Source organism: Ipomoea nil, unplaced genomic scaffold (assembly GCF_001879475.1).
Source record: "Ipomoea nil cultivar Tokyo-kokei standard unplaced genomic scaffold, Asagao_1.1 scaffold1416, whole genome shotgun sequence".
In the NCBI taxonomy this organism is placed as follows: domain Eukaryota; kingdom Viridiplantae; phylum Streptophyta; class Magnoliopsida; order Solanales; family Convolvulaceae; genus Ipomoea; species Ipomoea nil.
The window spans coordinates 482394-507733 of NW_017617844.1; the positions used below are offsets into that span (position 1 = coordinate 482394).

Genomic DNA, 25340 nt, shown 5'->3' on the forward strand with positions numbered 1-25340 from the left:
AGGCTCTTGACACAATCTATTCCTTAATGCATGAAAATCAATTTTCGTTGGTTACATGTATTGATTGTGCAAAAACTGCATGGGAAATACTCGAAACCACCTATGAAGGTACAAGTTCCGTTAAACAGTCAAAGCTTCAGCTGGTAAAAACTGAATTTGAGGGGCTTCGTATGAACGAGGATGAAGATATTGCGAGTTTTCACGAACGCATACAAGAGTTAGCTAATCGAGCAACAATTCTTGGAAAACCTTTCTCCCAACAAAAACTTGTCAAAAAAATCTTAAGATCTTTACCTCCAAGATTCAGGATGAAGGTAACCGCTATTCAAGAACATGATGGCTGGGAGAAAAAATCAGTGGCTCAACTAATGGGCGATCTTCGAACCTACGAAATGGAAATTCTTATTGATCACACCAAAAAGCAAAAGACAGTTGCATTTGTCGCTGAAGAACATGATGATACCGCTAACCCAGACGAATCAGGTGATGATCCAATTGCATTTTTGACTAAACAATTTTCTAATTTTTTGAAACAGGTATCTCAAAAGAATTCACAAAACAAAAAATTTCAAAAAGGAGCAAGCTCAAACATGTCGAAAACTGGTACAAAAACTGGCATGTCAAACTCAAAACCTGCTGCCTCACGTCCAGCCCGCTCCAAGGAAAAATCAAACAACAAAGGAATAAAATGTTACGAGTGTGAGGGCTTTGGTCATATTCAAGCTAAATGTCCAACTTACCTTAGGCGAAAGAAGTCTATGATAGCCACAACTTGGAGTGATGACGAACCTGAATAAGAAACTGCTGACTCTGACGCAAAAGAAATGTTTGGTAATTTTGTAGCTTTTTCTGCTAGAGTTGCGACATGTTCAGAACCTGGAGATGCATCTGACACGGAGGGTGGTGAATACAACTCGGCGGAAGACCATGAAATACCAGATTTATCTTATGAAGTAGAGTTTAACAAGTTGTATTCCAAGTGGGAAGCATTACTTAAAGCAAATCGTATAGTGTCTAGTGAAGTTAGAGTATTGTAAAATGCTCTAAACGTGTTCAAAGGTCAAGTAGCAGATAGGGACGCATTAATTAAATAATACACTGATCGAGAAGAGAAACTGAAACAGGAAGTCAAGGAACTGAAGCTGGAACTGAGTACTTACAAAAAGAAAATCCAAATGATGGATACCACTTCAACTCTTGATGAAATTCTTGGTTCTGGGCGGCAATCCTGTGCAAGGTTTGGTATTGGCTTTACTGGAGGAACTAACAAAGACAAAAGAACTTTTGTCAAGATATCTGATCCACATCCAAAAGATACTCTTGAGTCAAGCACAGCTAAACAATATCGTGAATCAGCGCCTGCCACTGGCTCAGCAAGGCAAACACGAGGTACAGTACGTAACAATTTTAACTATAAGGTATATAATCCAGTGTGTCACTATTGCAGGTTACGAGGACACATCAGACCTGAGTGTTATTACTTCTACAAAGAACAAAGGGCCGAAAAATATAGCCATAAGTACATTACTCCGTTTATCAAACAAGTATGGGTAAAGAAATCCGACTATATCAATCTTGTATCCTTTCACTCTAAAAATGCAGGTAGGGATGAAAAATGGTACTTCGACAGCGGTTGCTCACGTCACATGACCAGAAATGCAAAATTTCTAAGTGACATAAACACAAGCAACGGTGAAGTAACCTTTGGTGATGGAGTCAAAGGACAAGTAACCGGAGTAGGTACTCTAAATGTTGCAGGTCTACCCAAGTTGAAAAAGGTGCTACCGGTAAACGGACTCCATGCCAACCTCATAAGCATTAGCCAACTTTGCGACCAAAACTGGAATGTTAGCTTCACCAAAGACAACTGCAGTGTTATGGATAATGAAAAACAATGTGTTATGGAAGGTAAGCGATCAACAGACAGCTGCTATATTCTAACACATGATATCCTCTGTTGCAGGTCCAACATAAATGAGTCTGAGTTGTGGCATAAAAAATTAAGACGTCAGCAATCCAGCTAATTAAATTTCTTTTTGCCCGTGTTAATAAAATTTCAGGTACACTAATTCACAAATAAATATTACTTAGTGTTACTAATATTTTTTTTCTCTCGTGTGCAGATTAAGTCTTAAGGCTAAGCAGTTATAAAAGCTATCTTGAATTCACGTTTTAAAAGCCAAGTGTTCAGGTCTTATTAGTTTCTTATCTATCCACCTTCTCTTTATCTTGAATTTCCTAAAGATGATGTTTGTTTTGATATTATTGTGCATATATCTTTTTGAACATGAATTATCCATTCTAGTTTATATATATACTTGTATCTCTGGATTCATTAAATCATCAGGTACTTTTAATCTTTCAGATTCTTTCTCTTTACTTGTTCGTTTTTTTTTAAGTTTTCGTTTAATTTGCTTGGGTTATTCTTTATGTTTTGTTATTGGCTGTTTCTGTGTGTTCACTAAATGTCCTATCTACGTTGTGTTGGCTGTTTTTGATAATTCTTTGATTATGCCTTTTTGTTGGTGTTTCTTGTGTTAAAATATGTTTGCTTGAATGATAAATTTGGTGCAATTTGATTAATGTGTTTATTTCTCTGTGATTTTTGTTTGGTCCGGTCATGACCGTGTGTGTTTTTGTTTGGTTGTGTGTTTTTCATGCTATCTGTTGTGATTCTGTGCCTGAATCATCTTCCTGTCTTGTTTGACCAAAATTGAAAATTTCTTGAAATTTTGTGCTTCTTTGTTATTTGCTAAGTCGTTTTCAAGATTGCATGTACCTTGTTCTGTGTTTCTCTTTTCTATTTTCACTTGTGCAGGTTCATGTGGCAAAAGATTTCGTAAAAAGCAAAAAGGAATTATTATGGAGCTGTTCTCTCTATTTCATCATCAAGCAAAAGCTATCTGGTATTAGTTATTGGATTCTCTTTATATGGTTTATCTTATTGAGTTATTGTCTTTAGTGGATATTATTGGATATTGGATTATCTTTTTGATTGAAAATCTTCGGATTATTAGATTATCGAGGTTACCATATTATTTGGTTATCATATCTTTTGAATTATCATGTTATTCAGACTCTTGTGGTGTTGGTTGTGTGATAGCTTTTTATAAAGAATATATGAATGATTTTTCTACTATTGCGAACATGGGATGAATATGAAAACCCTACATTCTTGGTGTATGGCAATCAATATTGATCAATATGGATGAATGTTGGATAAGTTTCTTGCTATTTTACGGGAAAGAGGGTTGGGCACCCCGTCAACTCACTAGTCTAATCCACTGATTTGATGTTCACCGATCCTTTTTGTCACTTATTTGGCAAAAAAGGGGGAGTAATAGACAGGAGGTAATAGACAGGAGGAGTTTTTGAAGAAAGGGGGAGTTTTATGAGAAATGCGGAGTTTTATTTGGCTGACTATTTTGGAATATGAAATAAGGGAAGATACAAGAAAGGGGGAGTAGTAGGAAAGCATGATGACTGCGACATATGGTATTTTTTTAGTATGGCTTGTCTACTACTCTATTATGCTACACTGTTTTTGGTAATCTCTTCAGTTTATGGCTATTATTATCAGTTACTGGTTATTATTATCTAAACAGTGAACTTATTATTATTGGATGATCAGCTTTTATTTAGCTAATCTATCTATTGGTGATCAGTTATTCTATCTGAATATTGAGGTTTCTCGGGGTTCATAGACAGCACACATATTCTCTGAAAATTAATACGAGTTCATGGAACATGGTCTACAAGAGCTTTTTGGTAATGTTTTTTTTCTTACCTTGGGTTATTGTATGGCACATATACTAATGGCTTTTTAATAAAATTATCTTATTTTTCTTGTTTGCCCAAAGTATAAGATGCTATAGTTTTTGCCAAATAAATTGCCAAAGGGGGAGATTGTAAGTGTGCATATTTTGTACACATTAAACCTATGATTGGCTAATTTATTTTTATAAATAATAGACTTAGGATTAGTCAAAAAACTCTTGGACCATTGTTATTTATCATAAGAGGCTTTTTAATTGGATGGCTCACAATTAATGTGTTTGAAGAGGAAGTCAGCGAGAAAATTACACTTTTGGTCCTGTGACTATTGTGGTCTTGTTAATTTTAGTACTCGACTTTAAAAACTAACAATTTAGTCCTGTAACTATGCAATTTTTAACACATTTGGTCCTGCCGGCCAAATCACCGGCCAAATGCTACCGGAAAAACGTAAATGTTTTAAAATTGTTTATTCATGAGGGCAAAACAGTCATTTCAAACCACTTTCTTCTTCTTCCTTGTCCCTGCTGGCCGGAATCGGAGGAATTGATACGATTTTTTATTTTCGCCGTCAAAATGTTGCCGTCCTTCTCTCCTTCTTTTTGGTTTTCTATCTTCACCATATATATAAGTAGTAAAAAAAATATCAATTTTTAAAATTTTAAATGGTTGTTACAATTTTTGAACCACACATGAATTTATGCTTTTGACCATTTTCAATGGCAACCAGAGACAGAGTTCTCTCCGGCGCATACAACACAAAGACACAGGGATCCGAAAGTAATACCAATTCGATCAGAGGAGCAAACCGGTCAGAGGAAATCGGAAAACGATCTTATTTGCGAAAAGCTAAGAACAGATCCAAACTCAGATTTGTGGTTCAAAGATTTATGGCCTGAGAGTCCGGGAGAGTGTGTATATAGGATTGGCCTCCTCTTTGCAAGGATTTAGTCAAATGCCATGGAAGCTTACGTGTGATTTCTTGTCTCCTGTACAAGATTATCTCCGTCGTGACCATGGAAGATTAGCTCGTACAGTGTGTATATAGGATTATCTCGCACAACTGGCGGCCCTATACAGAATCGTCGCAAATTGTTGGACCATTGCGATGTTGTTCTCCGTCCGACGACGATTGACTTCCCCAGAATGGTTATCCGATGATTTCCTTTTTAAAAAAAATGTAAAATGACCGTTTTGTCCCATGACTAAACAATTTTAACACATTTATGTTTTTCCGGTAATATTTGTCCTGTAATTTGGCTGGAAGGACCAAATGTGTTAAAAATTACATACTTACGGGACTAAATTGTTAGTTTTTAAAGTCGAGTACTGAAATTAATAAGACCACAATAGTCACAGGACCAAAAGTGTAATTTTCTCGGAAGTCAGCTATTAAAGTGTGGTTCAAGCAAATTATGAGGATCTGATTTAAATGAATGGCAGAGAATGATTCGAGCATGGGATGAAGCTATTCACGTGGCTATTTGATGAAAGGATTATCACTATAAAAAAGGAAGGTTACTCATTGAGGAAACTTTCCTTTTTGAGACTTACTATTTTGAGAAGTGAACACAGCTAACGAATTGAGAATTAATTATATTATTATCTTGCTGAGCTACTATCTGCGCTTGACTCAGTTGAAGTACTGTTCGAAGGTTATCAAGGCATGCACGTCACGGTCCAGGTTGGATGTTAGGAAGGTTGTTTGTAGCAGGGACGGAGCCAGAAAACTCGAGTTGGGGGGGCCGATGTAGTAGAGAAAATTTACAATTTTAGCCGACATTATAATTAATTGTACCATATTATTATATATACCATACATTATTGTGATTATTATTATTGATAATAATTTCTAATTATACTATGTGTAATAAAGTATGAAATACATAATTATATGAGTACGATCGACACATGTGCAGATCATTACTTTATAAATTTTTCACATAACACAAAATATAATAATAACAATAGCAACAACATTTATTAAATATATATTCTCTTAACATCAAATAAAAAGATTTTTCAATTATTTTGTCACCAAATTTTTTCATAATTAACTGATATTCATTTCACTGATTAACTGAATATTTCAAAATTTGAGAGATAAAAGACAAAAACCAAGACGAATTAAACATTCAATATTAATTTTTGTCAATTTCAAAACTAATCATTTAAAGTTTTAAACTAGCAAATGTACATCTTAAAAATGTAAATAAACATTTAAAACACACAATAAATCACTAATTAATTAATCAACATAACTAATAAAATCAAAGCATATATCTCTGATTTGGAGATTTTTTAAAATTAAAATGTATACTTGATTCTCTTCATTATTAAAATCTTGATAAAAGAAATAAGATAATAAAGAAAAATTTTAATTTTAATTATATGATTTATTTTTTTTATTTAATGAAAAATAGTGAACTTTAATATATATTTTGAGTTCATTTAATATAAACATAATAGATTGTTTTATTTAAAAAAAAATAGAGGGGGACCAAAAGTATATTTTATCTCTACTATATCAATATATACATACATATTTGCTAAAAAATTTAGGGTGAGGGTAAGGGTGGGGATGGGGTGAGGGGGGGCCAGGGCCCCCCTACCCCATCACGTAGCTCCGTCACTGGTTTGTAGTATGGTAGTTAAAACTGTGAGAGTCTAATATACTGTTCTATTGTAAATCTCCTCGGTGAACATCTATAATAGATTGGGCAGACGTGGGTTGCCCCGCAGACGTAGGAGAAACGCTCCGAACTGCATAACAAATCTCTCTGTACTTGATTTAATTACTGCTTTTATTTTCTGTTATTTACTATTACAAAATAACAAAAATTAATCGGCCAAAATTTAATATAAGTTTAAAAATCAAGTAAAAATTTTAGGCTCGATTAGTTTAAGGTTCACGGCACTATTTCATTGTTGTATAGGTAATGGGTGACGGTTCTAAAAAAAAAAAAAAAAAAAAAAAAAAAAGGTAATAGGTGACGTGGTGACATGACGATTTGATGGGAGAAAATTTAGAATTGATGACGTCAGGAGGGAGCGGGTGGGACCCACAAACTGACAACTTGTACACAGTTGTTGACCAATGGCGGGTCCACTTCACCGTATGGCTTACTCGCTTCCTTCCATTCATATTTCGACCCTTTCTTGGAGCTGCAGAATTGGATACCCTTTCCAGTATATTCTCTCTCATCAGGTACTTTTATCTTCCGCAAATGAAACAAAGCAAAGTTTATTAAAGAATGTTCTTTTTTTTTAGGTGAAAGTTGTGTTTCTTGATTGTGTATTTGGTTGTAGTTGTGGAAATCAATTGAAGCTAAGCAAGCAGAAATGGAAAAAGTGGTGATTGATGGGTCAGAGTCAGAGGTGGTGGTGGGTGATGCTCACTCCCTCCAAAACAAAATCTCTGCTATTCGCACTTCAGGATCTTCAAAGCTCCAGGTTTTCTTACATTTAACCCCTCCCTTATGACTTACTTTTGTTGAACATGTAATATATATAACTATAAATGTAGACTTTTAGTTAAGAGAACACATGCTTTAATTTGATATACAGCGAACCCTATGCAAAGATCAATGCAGTGAGTGTTGGGTAGTAAACTATTTGTTTCAAGCAAGATGCCTAGCTACTTTTTAATCTTTTGGTGTTCTCCGTCCTTGATCATATCATCAGTGTAAGTATTGTGAGTTGTTGCTAGTATTTTTGGATGTGAATTCATATTGGCTGCGCTGATTATGTGATTAATACTTCTCTTAGCTTTCTACATACATACATTCTTCCAAATGTTGAACCCCAACCCTAAGGACCCCCCACACCCCGACCGACAAAGCATTTGGGAGGATGTAAATCATGGTAACTTAACTGAACATGAACCACAGAGTTAGGCTAGACCTTTGCTTACTGCGCACAAGGAGTCCCCCTCACTTTGAGAAGTAGCTCCCACACTGCCACTGGTGAGACTCACTTTTAGATGGTGAAACAATTGGGCTTGCCCTGATGGCTGGGCTTGGGGTGCTATCTTCTGGCCTGGCCATTCCAAGTGGTGAGATGGGCCGTGAAGTCTCTGCTAAAGTGGAGGCCTCTCGGCGCTTAGATTGGAGGGCACCGCGTCAAGCTGGCTTTACATACATACATACATATATATACATCATCTTGGTTTGCATTGTGAGGTTTAGGGGTTTTTGGTAAATAGCTGTTAGCTGATTGGGTTAGTGAGTTTAACTAGTTGATAGCCAAAATAACTTTCTTAAAAAGCTGATTGAAAATTCTACTTTGAGCAACTTTTTGAATTTTAATAGGGCATTTGGTTGGAAGGAAGGAATTATGGAGAAAAGAATTGTACTCCGTAATTCCGTGGAAAAAGAATAAAGTGAGAATTTAAATTACATTGTTTGGTATGAAAGAATAGAATGATTGGGAATTGAAAGAAAAAAACGAATAAAGACTAAAATGTTCTTGTATAATAATAATATAATAATCATAAGAAGGATAAAATAATAATTTAGTATGGAATTACAATTTCACAAAATGTGGACTGTGGACCTTAGGAATGCAATTCCATGACTGGAAGGAATTGCAATTCCCTCCAACCAAACCAAGGAATTGCAATTCCATAGAGTTTGGTAGGAATGAAATTACAATTCTATCCTGCCAAACACCCATTAGCATTTTGGAGCAATAAACTCTTACAAAAAAACTAATTAATCAAAACATTAAATATTGATTGTTTAACCAAGTCAAACAACTAATAGTGATCAAATAAGTCAAAATTAACCGATAAGCTAACTATGTTACCAAATTTGGCCGTAATGTTTTTGTTTTGCTAGCTTCATCACTAGGTAATTGCGGATTTTGATGGGACCTTAACCAAATACTGGATAAATGGACATCGAGGGCAAAGTAAGTATCCAGTCCAAGTTTCACTTCACTACTATTTTTGATTGAAATGATGCATTTGGATGATCAAAAGAATGTATTGTATGTATGTTTTGGACAGAGGCCAGAGAAGGCTAAGTCCAGCACACTGTCATTTGAAAATATAAAAATATGGCACTAAGAAAATAAAGTTGCGCTTTCACTACGAGCTATAGTTTTCGTGCAAGAAATTGGAAATATAACTTTATATAAGAAAATAAAGTTACATCTTCGCTACCAGCAATAACTTTTGTGCAGGAAATTGAAAATGTGACTTTATATAAGAAAATAAAGTTGTGCTTTCACTACGATCTATATAGGCAATATAGTTGTAAAACCAAATTAAACTGTGTGTGTGTAGGCAGTCATAGCCTTTTGCAGCAGGATGATCCGGAATACAACATGAAGAAGCAGAAATTAGCTGAGTATTATCATCCCTTAGAATTCAACCCAGCAATACCGCTTGATGAGAAAACGAAGCTCATGGAAGAATGGTATTTATATATATATATTGCTCTTGCTCTTCTCTGCTGTCTGCTGCAATAATCGAACTGAATTCATAGTTTGCTTGCAAGCATTCTCCATTAGCTCAAAGGCCCGTTTTTTAATTTGCTAATGGGTTTAATTAGCATCTGAAAGTTGAGGCTCATTTCTGCAGGTGGGGAAAGACACATGACCTTCTTATTGAAGGAGGTCTTACATATGACGCTATTAGGAATTCTGTTGCGAATGCCAACATTGCTTTCAGAGATGGCGTTGTCGAGTTTTTTGAACTTCTAGAGGTGGGTTTTCACAACCAAACCGATTTTGATGCCTAATTGTGTACAGAATGGAATGGATTGACAGTTAAATTGGAGTTTCAGGAGAGAAACGTGCCTGTTCTTATATTTTCTGCTGGTCTAGCTGACATAATAGAGGAGGTTAGTTCTTCAATTCACGCCCTCTGATAAGTTGCTTGATAGTGCACAAATAATAGACAAACATTGTTATGACACGATGCCATTTCTCGTTCTTTAATTTGCCAGGTGCTAAGGCAGAAACTTCGTAGATCGTTTAAGAACATCAGGGTTGTATCCAACAGGATGGTGTTTGATGAGAACGGGCACTTACTGCGTTTTAAAGGTATCATTCTCGTTCACAAACAAGCCACTTTTGGTATATGGTGGTGATAGATCAGAAGATGTGTTTTGATTTGCAGGTAAGACGATTCATGTTCTTAACAAGAACGAGCATGCACTCGACATGGCTGAGCCTCTTCACGAGCAATTTGGTGAAGAAGACGACAAGGGAATAATGATAAACGACGAGGAGGAATCTGCCCTAAAGCAGAGGACTAATGTTTTGCTTCTTGGTGACCACACTGGAGACTTGAGAATGTCTGATGGCCTGAATTATGAAACCCGAATTTCGGTTGGTTTTATGTAAGTGGAATGAATCTGCTAAAGTTTATTTTATCATCATAACTCTACCTTAGCTTCCATAGCTGAAAGAAATAATTATTGCAGCAACCACAACGTTGAGGCTTCCCTCGATGGCTACAAGAAAGCCTTCGACGTCCTCTATCTGGTATATATATGAACTATATATTCGCTTTTCTTGAGGATAGTTAAATTTATAGAAAGAATGATTGATTATACTTGTTCGATCGATCGGTGTTTCTTTTATGGCGTTGCAGAACGATGCAAGCATGCATGGAGTAGTGAAGCTGGCTTCTCATCTGTGTTCTACATGAACAAGCTAAGGGCTAAACTGCAGTCTGCAACCCCATGACAGGAATGCAAAGCTTTGTATGTGTTGGTCTGGATATATGCATTTCCTGGTGATTGCTTTTTCTTGTAACTTTCTCATTATAAAGAGTACCATTATTTGTCTGTAAAAATGATGGATACCTGCTAAAATTTGGGGATGCATGTTTTTATATATATTCTTCTGTCAAATATGCATTGTAATTTGTGAAATTAACACTTGTTGGTTCTAAAGGTTATATATATACTATGGGTAATACCACTGGTCCACTGTCTTGAGTAAATAGGCTAGGGAGTCCTTCATGGATCTTCCTAATAATTGAATAATAATTTTTCTATAGTTTTTCTCTTCCCGGGTAATATAATTATACTCTTAATAGTTGGTCATAAAGGAAGGAGAGTTTAGAAGATACAAAGAAATTTTTGGGTAGAAGATCTAATGGAAAGAATTGATAATCTTTATTCACATGAGAGGTTTTCTTATATTATATATAAAAAATCTCATATTAGTCTTACAAGTTTTACAAGGGATTACTACAAAGTTCCATCTACTTTTAACCACCAAAAAAAAAAAAAAAAAAAAAGTCTTACAGGTAGTACAATAAGATAAACACTTTTTTTTTTTATACTAATAAGTAATAACTCTGTTACAATAAGATAAATACTAAGTAATCGTTTACTTCATTTCTCTGTTTTTCATTTCTCTATTTTTTCAATTTTTTCTTCATCATTTCTCCAGTTTTCTTATTTCATTTCCCTATTCCGTTTTTAATTTCTCTAATAAACTGTTTTAATTTCCTACATAGATGGAGGAAGTAACACAACTCAATTCAATCTGAAGTTAAGACCTGGTGGTAGTCTTAAAAGACATGGAATATGATATATAGAAGGGGTATGATAACTCTTAGGGAAATAGCTGAGGATTTGGGATACAGTATGTTAGACACCTTGAAATATTTCACCCATACTGGTAGTGACACGATATTTGAATTAAATAATGATAGTGATTGTTAGGCTATTTGCGATGTTGGAATGTTTCTCAAAGAGATTGAGGTTTGGGTAGTAGGTGGTGGAGAAGGTGAGGGTGAACCACCATTAGTAGAAAGTGAGGGTGAGTCAGAATCTGGGGATTATTTAGATGACTTTGAGAATAGTGCTGATAGTAATGATGACCCAGAGTTTGAGGCAAATGTAGATAAAAATGTGGAGTTTGATGGGGTAAGAGAGAGTGAACAACCTGTTAATTCAAGAGGGGAGACTACTAGGGCTGTGTTGACTTAACATTTACATCAAAGGTAGAATTCAAAGATGCAGTCCACAATTATGCTTTTAACAATGGTAAGGAATTGAAGTTTATTAGGAATGACAAGAATAAGGTCTATGTTAGATGTAGACAAACTGGATGCCCTTTCAGAATTAATCTTTGTAAAGTAAAAAATGCCTTGTCTTAAAGAATTGCAAGTTATCATGAAGTGCATGAGGGATGTGGGCTGGTGTATGAGAACCGCATGGTTAAATCAACTAGGATTGCAAAAAGATGGATAAAAGAGATTGGACACAAGTGGACTACTGCAGAATTTAGAGAGAGGGTGAAAGTGGATGAGGGATTTGAGTTGTCTAGGAAGCAAGCCTATAGAGCTATGAGAAAAGCAAAGGAAGTCATTGAAGGAAAAGCTAAAGAATTTTTCAACAAAATTTGTAGCTACTGTTTGGAGATTGAAAAAAACAAACCCAATGACTACATGTGTAGTGAAGTAAACTGGCTTACTATATGAAGGAAAACCTAGGTTTCTAAGGATGTATTTCTGCTGGGAGGCTTCAAAGGAGGGATATAAGTTCTGTAGGAAGATAATTAGATTAGATGGTTACCATTTAAAAAGTAAGTTTGGAGGTCAATTGTTAACAGCTGTTGGGATTGATGGGAATGACAGTATCTTCCCACTGGCTTATGCCATTGTTGAAGGAGAAACCAAGGATTCATGGAGTTGGTTCTTGCAGTTGATTATGAGAGACCTAGAAATCACAAGGGAAGCAGAACACAAACTGATACTTATCTCAGGTATAAACACTGTCTATCTAGTTCCTTATACTGTCATTTTCATAAATTTGTAATTTTTTTTTTTTTTGCTGCAGACAAACAGAATGGGCTTCTTCCTGCTATGGAAGAAGTGCTTCCATATGCCTCACACAGATTTTGTGTGAGCCATCTTCATGGGAACATGAAGCTTGCAGGATTTCTAGGCAAAGCAATGAAGGATGCATTATGGACAGCAGCCAAGACCACTACAGTTAACAGCTGCAATGATGCTATGGCAGAAATCAGGAAGTTGGATGAAGAGGCATATCAATGGCTAGGTGATAAACACGCTTCAGAATGGTCAAGGTCTCATTTCACTCCCTTTGCTTAAAGTGATGCTTTAGTTAACATTATTTCTGAAAGTTTCAATGCACTTATATTAGATGCAAGGGAACAACCAAGAACGAGATAACAGCAAGGTAGTTAGGCACCTAGTCGCACATTTGATTGTTTCTTCTACTTTTCTGCGTCATCACTCGGCTAGACCCAGAAAAGTGAGGGACTGGTGATAGATACCCTAAATCAGGCACTCAGTCTGGGAGTATGAAGAGTTGTCTGTCCCGACCGCAGGAGGGCACTTAGCGATTCAAGAGAAAGGGTTCCTCTCGTAGCCGACGACAGCGCAAGCACCTGGGAAACCAGACCGCCAAGCGAGTATGCCCCCGGTCATGGCTCCTAGCTGGCTCAGGTGGGCGACCATGCTCAGTAGTTGGCGTGTCCCTGACCGAGCCCTTAGAAAGGCACAGTTGGGCAACCAGGCTATGTAGTCGGAGGGTCTCTACCTGAGTGTCTTAGCCTCCCTAGCGGGGCTACCAAGCCAGGCAGTCGGTGTGTCCCCGACCGAGTGCGCGCCCAGAGGCGGTTAATGGCAGATTTCGCAGAGATTCCTTTCCTTGTCTAGCAAGTAGTTTCCTTCCCTTAATCTCAGCGGTTACCACATTAATTATGGTAGATTTCAAAGCTTGTTTAGTTATTTTTTCTCCCTTCTTACCTTATGATGGATCTATTCTCTTGTATAAATACCCCCTTGGGGGCACCGTGTAAAGGGTCGTCATTTTTTTCTTAAATAAAATATTATTACTCTGCCTCTTTTTCGGCATCAATTGCTCTACTTTGTTAACCTAGTATTTTACAGTAGTGTTGGCCCGCCGTACGGTTACCCTAAGCCGTAAAACCAACAAATGTTTACCCTTCAATTTAACGTCTTTGCTAACATAAGACTACAAGTGGTAACTTTTTTATACTTGAGGACGTTTGATGGTAATACCCAAATACTCGAATGACCATTAGAAGTATTAACTATATATATATATTAATGTGTGTGTGAGAGAGAGAAAGTGCACACGTGTGTGTTTGACAATGGTTTCTATTAAACTCCAAGTAAAAATAAAATTTATTCATGACAACATTTAAACACCCATCATCTCTCTTTGAGAGAACAAAAACTCATATGGTGAGTTTACTCTGACCAAACTTCAGTCATTTACATATACATCCTCTTAAAGGGGTAAAAAAGTGCCAGCAAAGAGGCTTCATATTTATGTGCCCAAAAAACAAGAGAGAAAGATAAACAAGACATGCCCTTTAGCAAATATTAAACCCCACCAAATGGGCATTGCAGTATAGACAACATACTGTATAAACACAGAAGGGAAAAGAGGGTTTAGGTTAGGTATATACTACTATTAACTGGATGGGGGGTAAGCACTTACTCTGCTAAAATTGATTGTGCTTCTGAGGGATTAGCAGTCAGATGTTGTGAAGGTAACTCCAGGCTCTTTGTATAGTGAAATTCGATTTGAAGGCGTTGATGAAGAGGCGTAGATGCCATCAACCCCTTCTTGAGATCAACTTGTAATTCCCGGATGGGGATAGCAGCCAAGAAGCTCTTAATGTACTCTTTGCAAGCCTCGCGACCTCTGCACAAAATTGCTTCTTGCTCGCTTTCTTTGGGCTCTTCATCGTTGGTTGATTCTCCCTCCTTTTCATCAGAGGCGCTGGTGCTTGTGCTAACTATTGTTTTCCCTTCCGAAGCAGCTTCCTTTGTATCATTTTGCTCGCTTTTATCACTACCCGGTTTGTCTTCGGCTTCTTCAGTCTCCTTAGCCAACCGCGAAATTGTTGTGTCTCTGTCGAACTTGAGGATATAGGCTTGATTGCAGCCCTCATAAAGGCGCTCGCCCAATGTGTCGATAATGTAGTATGCGTCTTGCTCTACCTTCAGTACAAAGAAGTGGTCGTTCCAGCTTACAATGTAGACCAAAGAGTCGCCACTGGCAATGTTGTCTTGAAGACAGGGTTTCGAAATTTCATCCCAAATGTTGTCAAAGGACATGGCGCCTTTGAGGAAATCGAACCCTTCATCTTCGATTCCTTCGGGATGAAAGAACCCAATGAAGGACTTCTCTTGGGATACTGATAGCGGGCGAACTTTAGCTTGCAGGACTGTCTCAAGATCAAAATGCTTGTCTGGGAAACGCTCCCTATAGCTCTCGTTTTCACACAGGTTCCTCCACTCCAGTGAACCTTCACGAATGAGGCTGTCGAGTTGAGACTTGATGGGCAGCTCTTCGCGGTTGATATGAAACCAATCAGCAATCACGGCAACCAGGGCTGTACACGCACTTTCTCCTGCGGCTTGTTCATTGCGTTGATCAATGGAAGCAAAGAATACCTGAGTTTGTAGTTTCATTTCTCCATCACGGCTTACGATCTCCTTTGATTCCCAGCTTCCAACCGCAAAATTATCATCTCCAAATTCAGAGACAGGAGATCGAGCTTCAGCTTTGCCCTGCTGCACCAATGATATATGCATTAAAAGAACTGTCAATATACAATACAATTTACCATGCTCAGGATTTTAGAATTTAGAGTCTACTAAAAGGCAAGCTACATTACTACTCTTTAAGAAGCAAAACTACTAGAAGCTGTTAGCTAGCTGTGTAAAGTAAAACCAAAGACCGGAACTTACAGTGGAAGACTCATCCGAGGAGCTAAGCTGTCTGCGATCAAAATCAATATCATCACCGCCTTCCTCTCCATAATGTTTCTTCAATAGTGGTTCCCCTTTGCTCTTAGGAGATTTAAAGCTCAATCTCCTCTTGCCCCAGGGTAGAATCCTGCGTTTTGAACTCTGCCGCGTTGATTGATCAAGTGCTGATCTAGTTGCATCCTCGGTATCCGATTTCTGATGGCTATAATAGATCAAATCTTCATCTTCACTGCCACTAGTATTAGAATAGTACGACCCTCCAGCATGATTTGCGTAAGCCAGTGCTTCATAACTGAACGACTTCCTCATATTGCTATCCTCAGTTCCTTCCTCGGATTCCCCTAATTCTTCTGACTCACCAAACGAGTCTGTGTCTACAGGGTAGCTGTCCTCGCTTCTGACCGGACTCCTAGAATCGCTCCCCTCATCTTCATGGCACGTCTTCTTGTGTCCTCGAGAGGATAACCCCTTAAAAATGTTAACCTTTTCAAGACCGGCTCTCAAAGGAGAGGCTGCAATTTTGTCATGCAATACTTCTCCAAGTGCGGGATGTGTCATGACAGGAACAGGTTTCTGCGTTGTTTCTGAAGAAGCTTCATGAACATTTCTCAGTTCCACGAGGTTAAGAGACAGCTGCAGCATTCATGATAAATGTTTTAGATTATGGAGGGCAAAAATAACCCCGAGGGCAACAATAACAATGGACGATCGGTATGTTGGAGGGAATTGAAGCATGTGCTCCATCTCAACTAAAAGCCTAAGCTAATAGTTGGCCCTCACGTGTGCGGTGGAGCGACTCATGACCTTTGGTCTAGCTCTGATACCAAATTGTAGCATGTGCTCCATCTCAACTAAAAGCCTAAGCTAATAGTTGGATTGCACATTAATGGTTATATGCTCAACAGAGGGGAGTCTAAGTCTTAATAGCACTTACACAAAGTACAGGACTGCTCTGAATACACAAACTAGAAGAGACTTCCAGTGGAACGCTAATCTCGATGTCTTTCTCTTTAGCAGATGAAGCATATTCTGCAAGGTTTAACGATGCAGTGGCGATAGCAGGCACCTTGGCAGTCGGTCCAATGCTCAAGCCCTATACATAAGAATAGTGAGTGCACCATGAGAGACAGTAAGCTAGAGGATCTAACCACACACACAAACTAGATTGGTTACAAGCTCATCAAAGAAAAGTCTAATGAAGATCAACTTTGATTCCCGTATCTGAAAAATACGATGATCATAGTCTATTTCCTAGCAGCCCAGCCATCATTTCTTTCGCTTGTAAGAAATAAAATTCGCTAAAGAAACTCACATGCTTTTAGGTTCTTGATCTGATCAGAAATTAGGTCAAACGAAAGGAAATTAAAAAATTATTAATTTCACAGTCAATATAACATCACTATTAAAGATTACCGAAAACTCCAATGGTAGGCCTGACTGTGTAAAGTTCAAAAAAAATCTAATTGCAGTTCATGTGGCTAACAGTATCTTCTTAATGGTAACACATACCAAACTCGCTTTTTTACATAACAGGCCACGAGTGCACAAGAAAGGGGATTACTGATGTTAAAAAAGGGGAAAATTAGGTAAAGTGCCCATTCATTTGCATACAAAATTGCCATGAATAATTTAATCTCTAGTACCAATAATTGACCATAGATTCCATGAATTAACTTAGGAAATTAAACCAGTTTAGTTTACTGCAGCTGGCTGGATTGACACAAAGGCTCTATTTTTTTTCCTGCAATCCAATGGATATACTTATGCAAATCCAAATAGTTTATTCTAGAAGATACAACTACTAGTCCATAAAGAAAAAGCCATCATTGTCCGCACGAGCTTAGCTCAGTGGTTCAGTAGGTAATATTTGATAGAAGAAACCAAGGTTCGAAACTCGGCAGCCACAGTGTGAGAATTATGTCAAAAGTGAACAGATTCTCCCACATGCTATGCGAGGCCGGGGCATTAGGGTTGGGGAGTCAACCTTTGGAAGAAGAAAAAGTAAAAAAAAAAAAAACCACGATTTTGGGTAGTTTAGTTTAGTGGTTGAGTAATTGAAAAGACAAACAACTACAGGCTGCAGCTCTCTAATCCCAAGATGGGATGATCATATATTCATTCATTTCTTGCAAAGCAAAATTATGCAGAGATTCACATGTTCTCAGATATTCATAATTACCAAAAGAATTTATAATCATTAAAAGTCAAACACCCCAAACCCAGGCTGGGATTGCATAATATAATCATGAAATTTGAGTATGATCAAAAGAGCCTCCAACCCCTAGCCTTCTGATTGTTAATAGGCTTCAGACACAAAATATTCCTCTAATTTCACAATCTAATTAAACCAAATAGAAAGAAATGAAGAATCAGAAGAAATCCAAACCCAATAGTGTAAACAAAGAATCGATTGAAAACTCACATTGAAGACAGTAAAAGCAAGCTCCCATGGCAGAAAGTCATCCCCCTTGTGAGCTGAGAAATTACAGAGAGAGTGAAATTCCTCGTCATGCCACTCAACAACTCCATCCACCACCCTCAAAGCCTCCCCCTTTGTGAAATTCCTCCTCACACCCCTCTTCCTCAGGGAGCTCAAAGGGTTCATCATCTTCGCTGACCCTTTCCACTTGATCTCAACCGTCAAATTCTCAACACTCTCCACACCTGCCTCTTTTGATATGCTCAGACCCTTCAGCCTCTGGACAACAACCCTGGCCTCAAATTTCTTGGATGAAAGTGGAGGCCATGGCCTCCACTTCATCATCCCCACCATCCTTTCCTTTTGCTTCAAAATTTCAACAACACACCAAAATGTTCAGCTTTGTGTAAGCGTGTGTATCCCTCTGTATATATAAGGGGATAAAGGGGAGAAGTGGAGAACGGTCAAAGGGATTAGGTACTGAATATCAAAATGTTTTAAGATTTTATACAAAACTAATCTTACTCGTCTCTCTAAAATTTGTCTTTCCAGTTTTCCTCTATTTATATATAATTTTCATTTTCATATTAAACCAATTAATAATGGGATCACTCCATTTATGAGCACCCAATAATTATAAAAGTCACGTCATGAAGAAAAAATAAAATTAATTATTGAAATAGTGCCTTGACTATAACACGAAATTACTACTTTTGTCATTGACTATTTTTTTTTTTTTTTGCCTAATTAAGTCTCTTGACTTTAAAAATCTTAACCAATTTGATCCTCCATTTGTTTACCCATCAGACATCTATTTACTCGTGACCAAATTGATAATTTTGCTATAGTCAATGGACCATTTCAGTCATCACATGCACCGTTTCATTATTAAACCGAAAAGTTAATTATCGAAATGCTCACTTGACTATAGTGAAATTACTAATTTGGTCCTGACTAAACAGATGTCTGACGACTAAATAAACGGTGGACCAAATTGGTTAAGATTTTTAAAGTTAAAGGATTTAATTAGGCAAAAAATAATTAAGGATTAAATTGATAATTTTACTATAATTAATGGATATTTTGGTAATTAATTCAGAAAAATATTAAGAAAAAAATTTTGAAAGAGAAAATAGTATTTCCTTTTAAAAATATTTAGGAAATGGAGAGAGAAGAGAGTAAAAATAAAAAGGCTTTTGTAGAGTGCTCGGGGTGGGGGCCAAATATACCTTGCACTCTTGCAATAATGTCTTATATTCTACTATGTTATACTTTTTCTAATACCTTTATCACATTATAAGATAGTACAAATTATAATATCTGTATATAAATATCATAAAATTTTAGTTCTGATAAATTTTCTTTAACTCTATTTAATAAATAGGAAATAGTTTCTATCCACATCACCTCTTGGATAAATTTATTCTCTAGAGTCTTTTTAGTGCAGCTTAACTCATGTATATATAGTTTGTGAGCTATTACACAAGAACAAAATTTATATAGTGCATACTTTTGGATAGTGGTTGTAGGTTTTCTCGTCATCCATAAATAAAAAGGGAACATTTACGACAATGCATGTTTAGTATAACAATAGATAAAATATGATTAAAGAGTACTTTCACCAAAAAAAATGATTAAAGAGTACTTGTTTAAAAGAATATTCACAGTTGAAACATGTATAATGAATTTAACATTAATTAAACTAACATCAAAATCATTCTCTAAATAGATTTTAGGTTTGAATTTTCCCTTATACATTTGAGGATTAATTAATGATAGCATTTGAATTTGAGGAAGAATATGTACTAAAATATGGTTTTGTAGTGGTAGTGATCATTTCAATGAAAAATACAGTCAAAAGATTTTATTTTTTTAATGTTTTTTTAAAAAGATATTTTGGGGGGAAAAAGTATATAAGATTAGACAATATTACAAGACTACTCCAAGCTTGTGTCATGATAAAGGACTTCTCTTTTGTAGATGCTAAAACTTTTAGAATATGAATTTTATGGATGGGCATCACTTACCACCACAATAGAAAAATAAAAAGAAAAAGAGAAAATTGAAGAAGAATTTAAGTGAATAAAGACTTCTAAAAGGTAGATATGTTTTTCAATTTCAATGAAACATTACTCCGTATTACACTAAAGTATGTATGTATATATATATATATATATATATATATATATATATATAGGGATTGAATATTGTGAGACCCACTTTTCACTAAAAAGTGTAAATTGATCTTAGTTGTTGATCTGGAGAAGATCGACAACTCTAAAGTAAGAGAATTTTTTTTTTTTTTTTTTAAAACATGGTGACATTTTTATAAATATTTTAAACTTTAAAGTATACCAAGCACAATTGTAAGGTGAATTTGGTGATACATATAAGTGCACTCATGAGGTTGCATTTTACATATTATCCGGTGCACTTTGTGGTATTACTTAGTGCATGTTGTAGTCATTTTTATCTGAATGATAGTTCTCATTTGATCATATATCTAAATTAACCTAAAAACATAATAAGTCTCAAATCATGTTATACCTATGATTTATATATGTGTTTTGTATGATAATAAAGGTATCTGTTTTACTTTAAATGTTGTACACTTTAATTTTATTTGACAAAATTATCCCTTTTAAATTCTTGTTAGAAAAACTATCCTTACACCGTTATAACTCTATTAATATATAAACCTAACATTGATGACTCCATCATTATTACCATACACCTATACCTATCATATCCTTTTCCTAATCTTTAATTCTCATTTTATTAAAATCATTATATAATTAAGTTAATTGTAGAATATAATTTAGTTAAATTTCTATTAATATAATGGTAAATCACATATGTTTGTGTATTTAATACATATATTATTTATGTATATAGTAATATATGTGAGTACTAGCTTAGTATTATAGATATTTTATTTATTCGTGTATATATTGTAAAATAAGCGTATGAAATTTATCAAAATAGTTTACAAAAGAAATCATCATTTTGATCCCTCAGTTGTTACCCAACAGTCAATGTAGTTCATAGTTTTCAATTTCAACCAATTTGATCCTTAAATTGCTTAGAATTTCGTCAATTAAACTCTTACATGGACTAAATTGAAGAAATTTTAAAAATATAAAATTTATCATTTTGGTCCCTAAAAGGGTTTAACTGACAAAATTTTAAACAATTTAAGGATCAAATTGGTTGAAATTGAAAAATTATGGACTACATTGACAGTTGTAAAATAATTGAAGGACCAAAATGGTGATTAACTCTAGTTTACATTATTATTATTTTTCTCTCTATAATTTTTAAAAACGATGATTAAAAGTTACTACCTTAAGAAACTGTAAAATATATTTTAAACTACAAATTTTAATTATTTTTATTTATCAATATTTTAATATTAAGTATGATTTTTCGCGCATAACACATATAAAATGTGTGTGTATGTGTGTGAAACTTAATATCTTTCTCATTCACTTTTGAATTATACACGGTACAAGAAATATTGATGTCAATTAGCACCTAAAAATTTCTTACACATGTATATAATAGATAGTTAGACACGGATTATAATTTATAAGTAAATAATATTTTAAGTTTTTAAATTTATATATATATATATATATATATATATATATATATAGAGGCTTATATCACTTATTAAATTTAACAATTTTGATATTATGATTCTTGCAAAAATAACCAATTCATTAAAAACTATATGTATATGTGTGTGTATTTTTTTTAAACAAAGTTGTGTTTATATCTTTATTTATTTTTCTCCATTTTTTTTTTCCTTTTTTAAAGATTGGACAAGTGATGGATTACTTAACAAATTTTAATTTTTTTTTTTGGTACTTAACAAATTTATACTAGTGGTTTAGGTGAGTCAGGCAATTTGATAATACTCAACATGCGTGGACTCCAAAAAAATAAATTAAAATTAATAAATAAATAAAAGAGAGAAGAGAAAGAGAGACATCTCACATACGTGACTCTTTCTTTGTCCCTTTGCATTTTTTTTTCTTTAGTTATGTCACCTTCTGATATTATTTATGCTTCATGCCGTAACTGGCAAATATAAATAAATAAATATATAGAAATTAAATAAAAATAATAAGTAATAAAAAAAAAAAAAAGTGACCTAATATTTGTACTACTATTTGAATTTTGAAACATTATCCATTATTCAATAACATGTCTACATGTTCACCCTTGAAACTAATTAGTTATTAGATTAAAAAACATCAAATAAATTTTTGAAAAAAAAAAAAAAAACCATAATGAAAAAAAACATACATTTTTATCTCGCGAGACTTCTATTAGGACTCTATTATCTATATTAGATTAGGACTATATTATCCATATTAGACTAGGACTATATTATTCGTGTTAGACTAGGATTATATCTAGCATCTCTATATATTCGCTCTATGTACTCTCAGACATTATGATTGAATACAACACAATTATATTCTCATCTGGTATCAGTTAATTAGCCAGGGTTTTCTTTTCCAACATCCATGTTCCTCACTTCGTAGCAGTAGCCGATGCCATCAAACCAAGATACATCGTATCAGAAGCGGTCCGGTCAACGACGTGACGTTGATGATCCGTGTCAAATTTGTAACGGTTTCGACCACACGGGAGCCAATTGTGTTTGGCGTTATGATGATCCGTGTCAAATTTGTGACCGTTTTGGTCACACGGGAGCCAATTGTTTTTGGCGCTATGATGATCCGTGTCAAATTTGTGACCGTTTTGGTCACACGGGAGCCAACTGTTTTCGTCGTTATTCAGGGGCTCCGGGTTTTCAAGCTAATGTGGCCGTCTCTGGTGATAATGGTGATTCCAACGGTCCTCATCAGTGGTTCCCTGACACTGGTGCTACAAATCATGCAACGCCTGATTCTTCTTTGATGACTTCTGCGACAAGTTATGATGGCCCGGACACTCTGCGAGTCGGCAATGGTACAGGTTTGCCTATTGTTAATGTTGGTTCTGCTTCGTTAGCCACTGATTCTATGTCTTTTAAGTTACATGATGTTTTGCATGTCCCTGGTCTCTCTTCTTCTCTATTATCTGTCCAGCGTTTTGCAAAGGACAATAATGTTTTCTTTGAGTTCCACCCTCTTTGTTTCTATGTGAAAGACATTTTGACCAAGAAGGTTCTTTTTAAGGGACATGTGTCTGGGGGTCTCTACATATGGCCTGCGTCTTCTGCTTCCCCTGCTGCATTTGTTGCTGCACGGTCCTCTTACGTTTGGCACATGCGGTTGGGGCATCCTCATTCTCGAGTCTTACATAAAATTTTAGCGTCTTCGTCTGTTGGTACATTTAATTCTAGTGATCTTCCCAATGTCTGTTCCTCTTGTCAATTAGGAAAATCTTCTCGTTTTCCTTTGTCTCGTGTCGAAACGACTAGTACGCATCCTTTGGAATTAATTTATTCAGATATTTGGGGCCTTGCGCCATTACTTTCTGCGCCTGGCTTTAAATATTTTGTGTTGCTTGTGGATGATTACACTCGTTATATGTGGTATTATCCCATGCGTGCTAAATCTGATTTGTATGCTATATTTGATAAGTTTCTGTCACTAGTTGAACGTTCCTTTTCTCGCAAGATTATTTCTTTTCAATCTGATTTAGGGGGAGAATATAAAAAGCTTGGTTCCACTCTTGCGTCCTTAGGTATTCGTCACAGGCTATCATGTGCGTATACTCATGAACAAAATGGCCGGGTAGAACGTAGGCATAGGCATGTTGTTGAAACGGGACTAGCATTAATGGCTCAATCCTCTGTTCCGTCTCGTTTTTGGGATTATGCTTTTGAAACTGCGGTTTATCTAATCAATAAAATGCCCACTCTTGTCTTATCTGATAAATCTCCTCATTATCTTTTGCATCGATCTCCTCCATCTTATTCATATCTGCGTGTTTTTGGGTGTTTATGCTTTCCAAATCTGCGTCCCTATAATCGCAACAAACTATAGTTTCGGTCATCCCCTTGTGTCTTTCTAGGATATCCTCCATCTTTTCGTGGCTATCGTTGTTTAGACACTAACACTAACAAGGTTTTTGTCTGTCGCCATGTGCGATTCGATGAGGCTGTCTTTCCTTTTGTTGCTTCTGTGGATTCGCAGGTTCCAAAACCACGCCCGGAGCCGTGGGGTGTTGCACCAATTGTTTCTGGTGGTGATCCGACTATTGTCACGACTCGTGACCCTCCTGTCGCGCCCATAGCCGCTTCTGACCACCACCGCCAGCAGCCTGCTACTGCCGAGCCCGTGACCGAGTCCGAGCGGACAGTCACGGACCAGCCGGCTCCTCGGCCAAGAGGCCGGCCTCGTGGTCGGTCTCATCACACGCCCTTACCCGTTCGCTCTCATGGAATGAATACGAGAAGTTCGGGACCACATGATCATGTTGCTTTATCTGCTGCTGCTGTTACTCCAGAACCTACATGTTTTACTCAAGCGGTTAAATTTCCTGAATGGCGGGATGCAATGGATTTGGAATTTAATGCCTTGGTACACAACAATACATGGAGGCTTGTTCCCTTTAAATCAGGTATGAATGTAGTTGGATGTAAGTGGGTGTTTAGAACCAAGAGAAAGACTAATGGTTCGATTGAGCGTTACAAGGCTCGGTTAGTTGCCAAGGGATTCAATCAAATTGCCGGCGAGGATTTCTTTGAGACCTTTAGTCCCGTTGTTAAACCGACTACGGTATGTCTTCTTTTATCCTTAGCTATTTCTCGTGGATGGACTATTAGACAGTTGGACATACACAATGCTTTTCTAAATGGCAATCTCGCTGAGACGGTTTATATGCGCCAGCCCCCTGGTTATGAAGACAAAACGATGCCCGGGCACGTTTGTCTCCTTCAACGTTCTTTATATGGGCTTAAGCAAGCTCTCCGTGCTTGGTTCACTCGTTTGTATGATTTTCTGGTTTCTGCTGGTTTCTCACCTTCCAAGACGGATGTCTCTCTATTTATATATTCACATGGCAATACTCGTTTATATTTTCTGGTATATGTGGATGATATTTTGGTTATGGGATCTGATCCGGCTCATGTGACTACTCTTATTGACAAGTTGGCTCTTGAGTTTAAAGTTCGTGATATGGGTGTGCCCTCGTTCTTTCTGGGTATTGAGCCCATTCCGTTGTCTGATGGCATGCTTCTGTCTCAACAACGGTACATGAAGGATATTCTAAAACGAGCAGGTATGGTTGATTGCAAGCCCGTGGCTAATCCGGTTTCAACCACGAAGGCCGAGACTAATGCCGTGGTACCATACGCTGATCCCACTCAGTATCGCAGCTTTGCAGGTGCTCTGCAATATCTTACGGTAACTCGACCTGATCTTTCCTATGCAGTCAATCGTTTGT

The 25340-nt window shown here is 36.3% G+C and overlaps 3 protein-coding genes and 1 long non-coding RNA gene across 6 annotated transcripts; 2 read left to right on the top strand and 2 right to left on the bottom strand.

The window, feature by feature from the left end:
• Window positions 1-6919: 6919 nt before the first annotated feature.
• LOC109187091 (7-methylguanosine phosphate-specific 5'-nucleotidase A-like) lies at window positions 6920-10658 on the top strand. 2 transcript variants are annotated; one of them, XM_019337238.1, is made up of 10 exons: window positions 6920-6982; window positions 7084-7227; window positions 8625-8685; window positions 9062-9194; window positions 9359-9482; window positions 9564-9620; window positions 9726-9822; window positions 9899-10121; window positions 10206-10266; window positions 10376-10658. In XM_019337238.1, exons 2-10 carry the CDS (start codon window positions 7117-7119, stop codon window positions 10430-10432), a joined length of 924 nt encoding a protein of 307 aa, XP_019192783.1. In that variant the 5' UTR covers window positions 6920-6982; window positions 7084-7116; the 3' UTR covers window positions 10433-10658. The 2 variants fall into 2 exon arrangements, with proteins under 2 accessions (XP_019192783.1, XP_019192784.1); XM_019337239.1 differs by having other exon boundaries at window positions 6973-7008; window positions 7099-7227.
• Window positions 10659-12242: 1584 nt separating this feature from the next.
• On the top strand, window positions 12243-12945 carry LOC109187010. The gene is made up of 3 exons (XM_019337171.1): window positions 12243-12504; window positions 12579-12828; window positions 12906-12945. The coding sequence occupies exons 1-3, from the start codon at window positions 12243-12245 to the stop codon at window positions 12943-12945; spliced, it is 552 nt and encodes a 183-aa protein (XP_019192716.1).
• A 946-nt stretch (window positions 12946-13891) lies between these two features.
• Window positions 13892-18399, bottom strand: LOC109187089. Of its 2 annotated transcripts, none has more exons than XM_019337236.1 (4): window positions 17937-18399; window positions 16449-16607; window positions 15494-16147; window positions 13892-15316 (listed from the first exon to the last, which is right to left on the bottom strand). In XM_019337236.1, exons 1-4 carry the CDS (start codon window positions 18285-18287, stop codon window positions 14231-14233), a joined length of 2250 nt encoding a protein of 749 aa, XP_019192781.1. In that variant the 5' UTR covers window positions 18288-18399; the 3' UTR covers window positions 13892-14230. The 2 variants fall into 2 exon arrangements, with proteins under 2 accessions (XP_019192781.1, XP_019192782.1); XM_019337237.1 differs by having other exon boundaries at window positions 13892-15313; window positions 17937-18395.
• LOC109187092 lies at window positions 17247-17930 on the bottom strand. Its single transcript, XR_002055220.1, has 2 exons — window positions 17827-17930; window positions 17247-17795 (listed from the first exon to the last, which is right to left on the bottom strand). It is a non-coding gene; the product is annotated as an uncharacterized LOC109187092 (long non-coding RNA).
• Window positions 18400-25340: the final 6941 nt, after the last annotated feature.

Coding starts and splice junctions, on each gene's coding strand:
- LOC109187091 (XM_019337238.1), top strand. CDS start 7,117: ATGGAAAAAGTGGTGATTGATGGGTCAGAGTCAGAGGTGGTGGTGGGT. Junction 8,686..9,061: donor AAATGGACATCGAGGGCAAA/GTAAGTATCCAG, acceptor GTGTGTGTGTAG/GCAGTCATAGCCTTTTGCAG. Junction 9,823..9,898: donor GCACTTACTGCGTTTTAAAG/GTATCATTCTCG, acceptor TTTGATTTGCAG/GTAAGACGATTCATGTTCTT.
- LOC109187010 (XM_019337171.1), top strand. CDS start 12,243: ATGTATTTCTGCTGGGAGGCTTCAAAGGAGGGATATAAGTTCTGTAGG. Junction 12,505..12,578: donor CAAACTGATACTTATCTCAG/GTATAAACACTG, acceptor TTTTTGCTGCAG/ACAAACAGAATGGGCTTCTT. Junction 12,829..12,905: donor CACGCTTCAGAATGGTCAAG/GTCTCATTTCAC, acceptor CACTTATATTAG/ATGCAAGGGAACAACCAAGA.
- LOC109187089 (XM_019337236.1), bottom strand. CDS start 18,287: ATGGTGGGGATGATGAAGTGGAGGCCATGGCCTCCACTTTCATCCAAG. Junction 16,148..16,448: donor AGAGCAGTCCTGTACTTTGT/GTAAGTGCTATT, acceptor TGAATGCTGCAG/CTGTCTCTTAACCTCGTGGA. Junction 15,317..15,493: donor CCTCGGATGAGTCTTCCACT/GTAAGTTCCGGT, acceptor TCATTGGTGCAG/CAGGGCAAAGCTGAAGCTCG.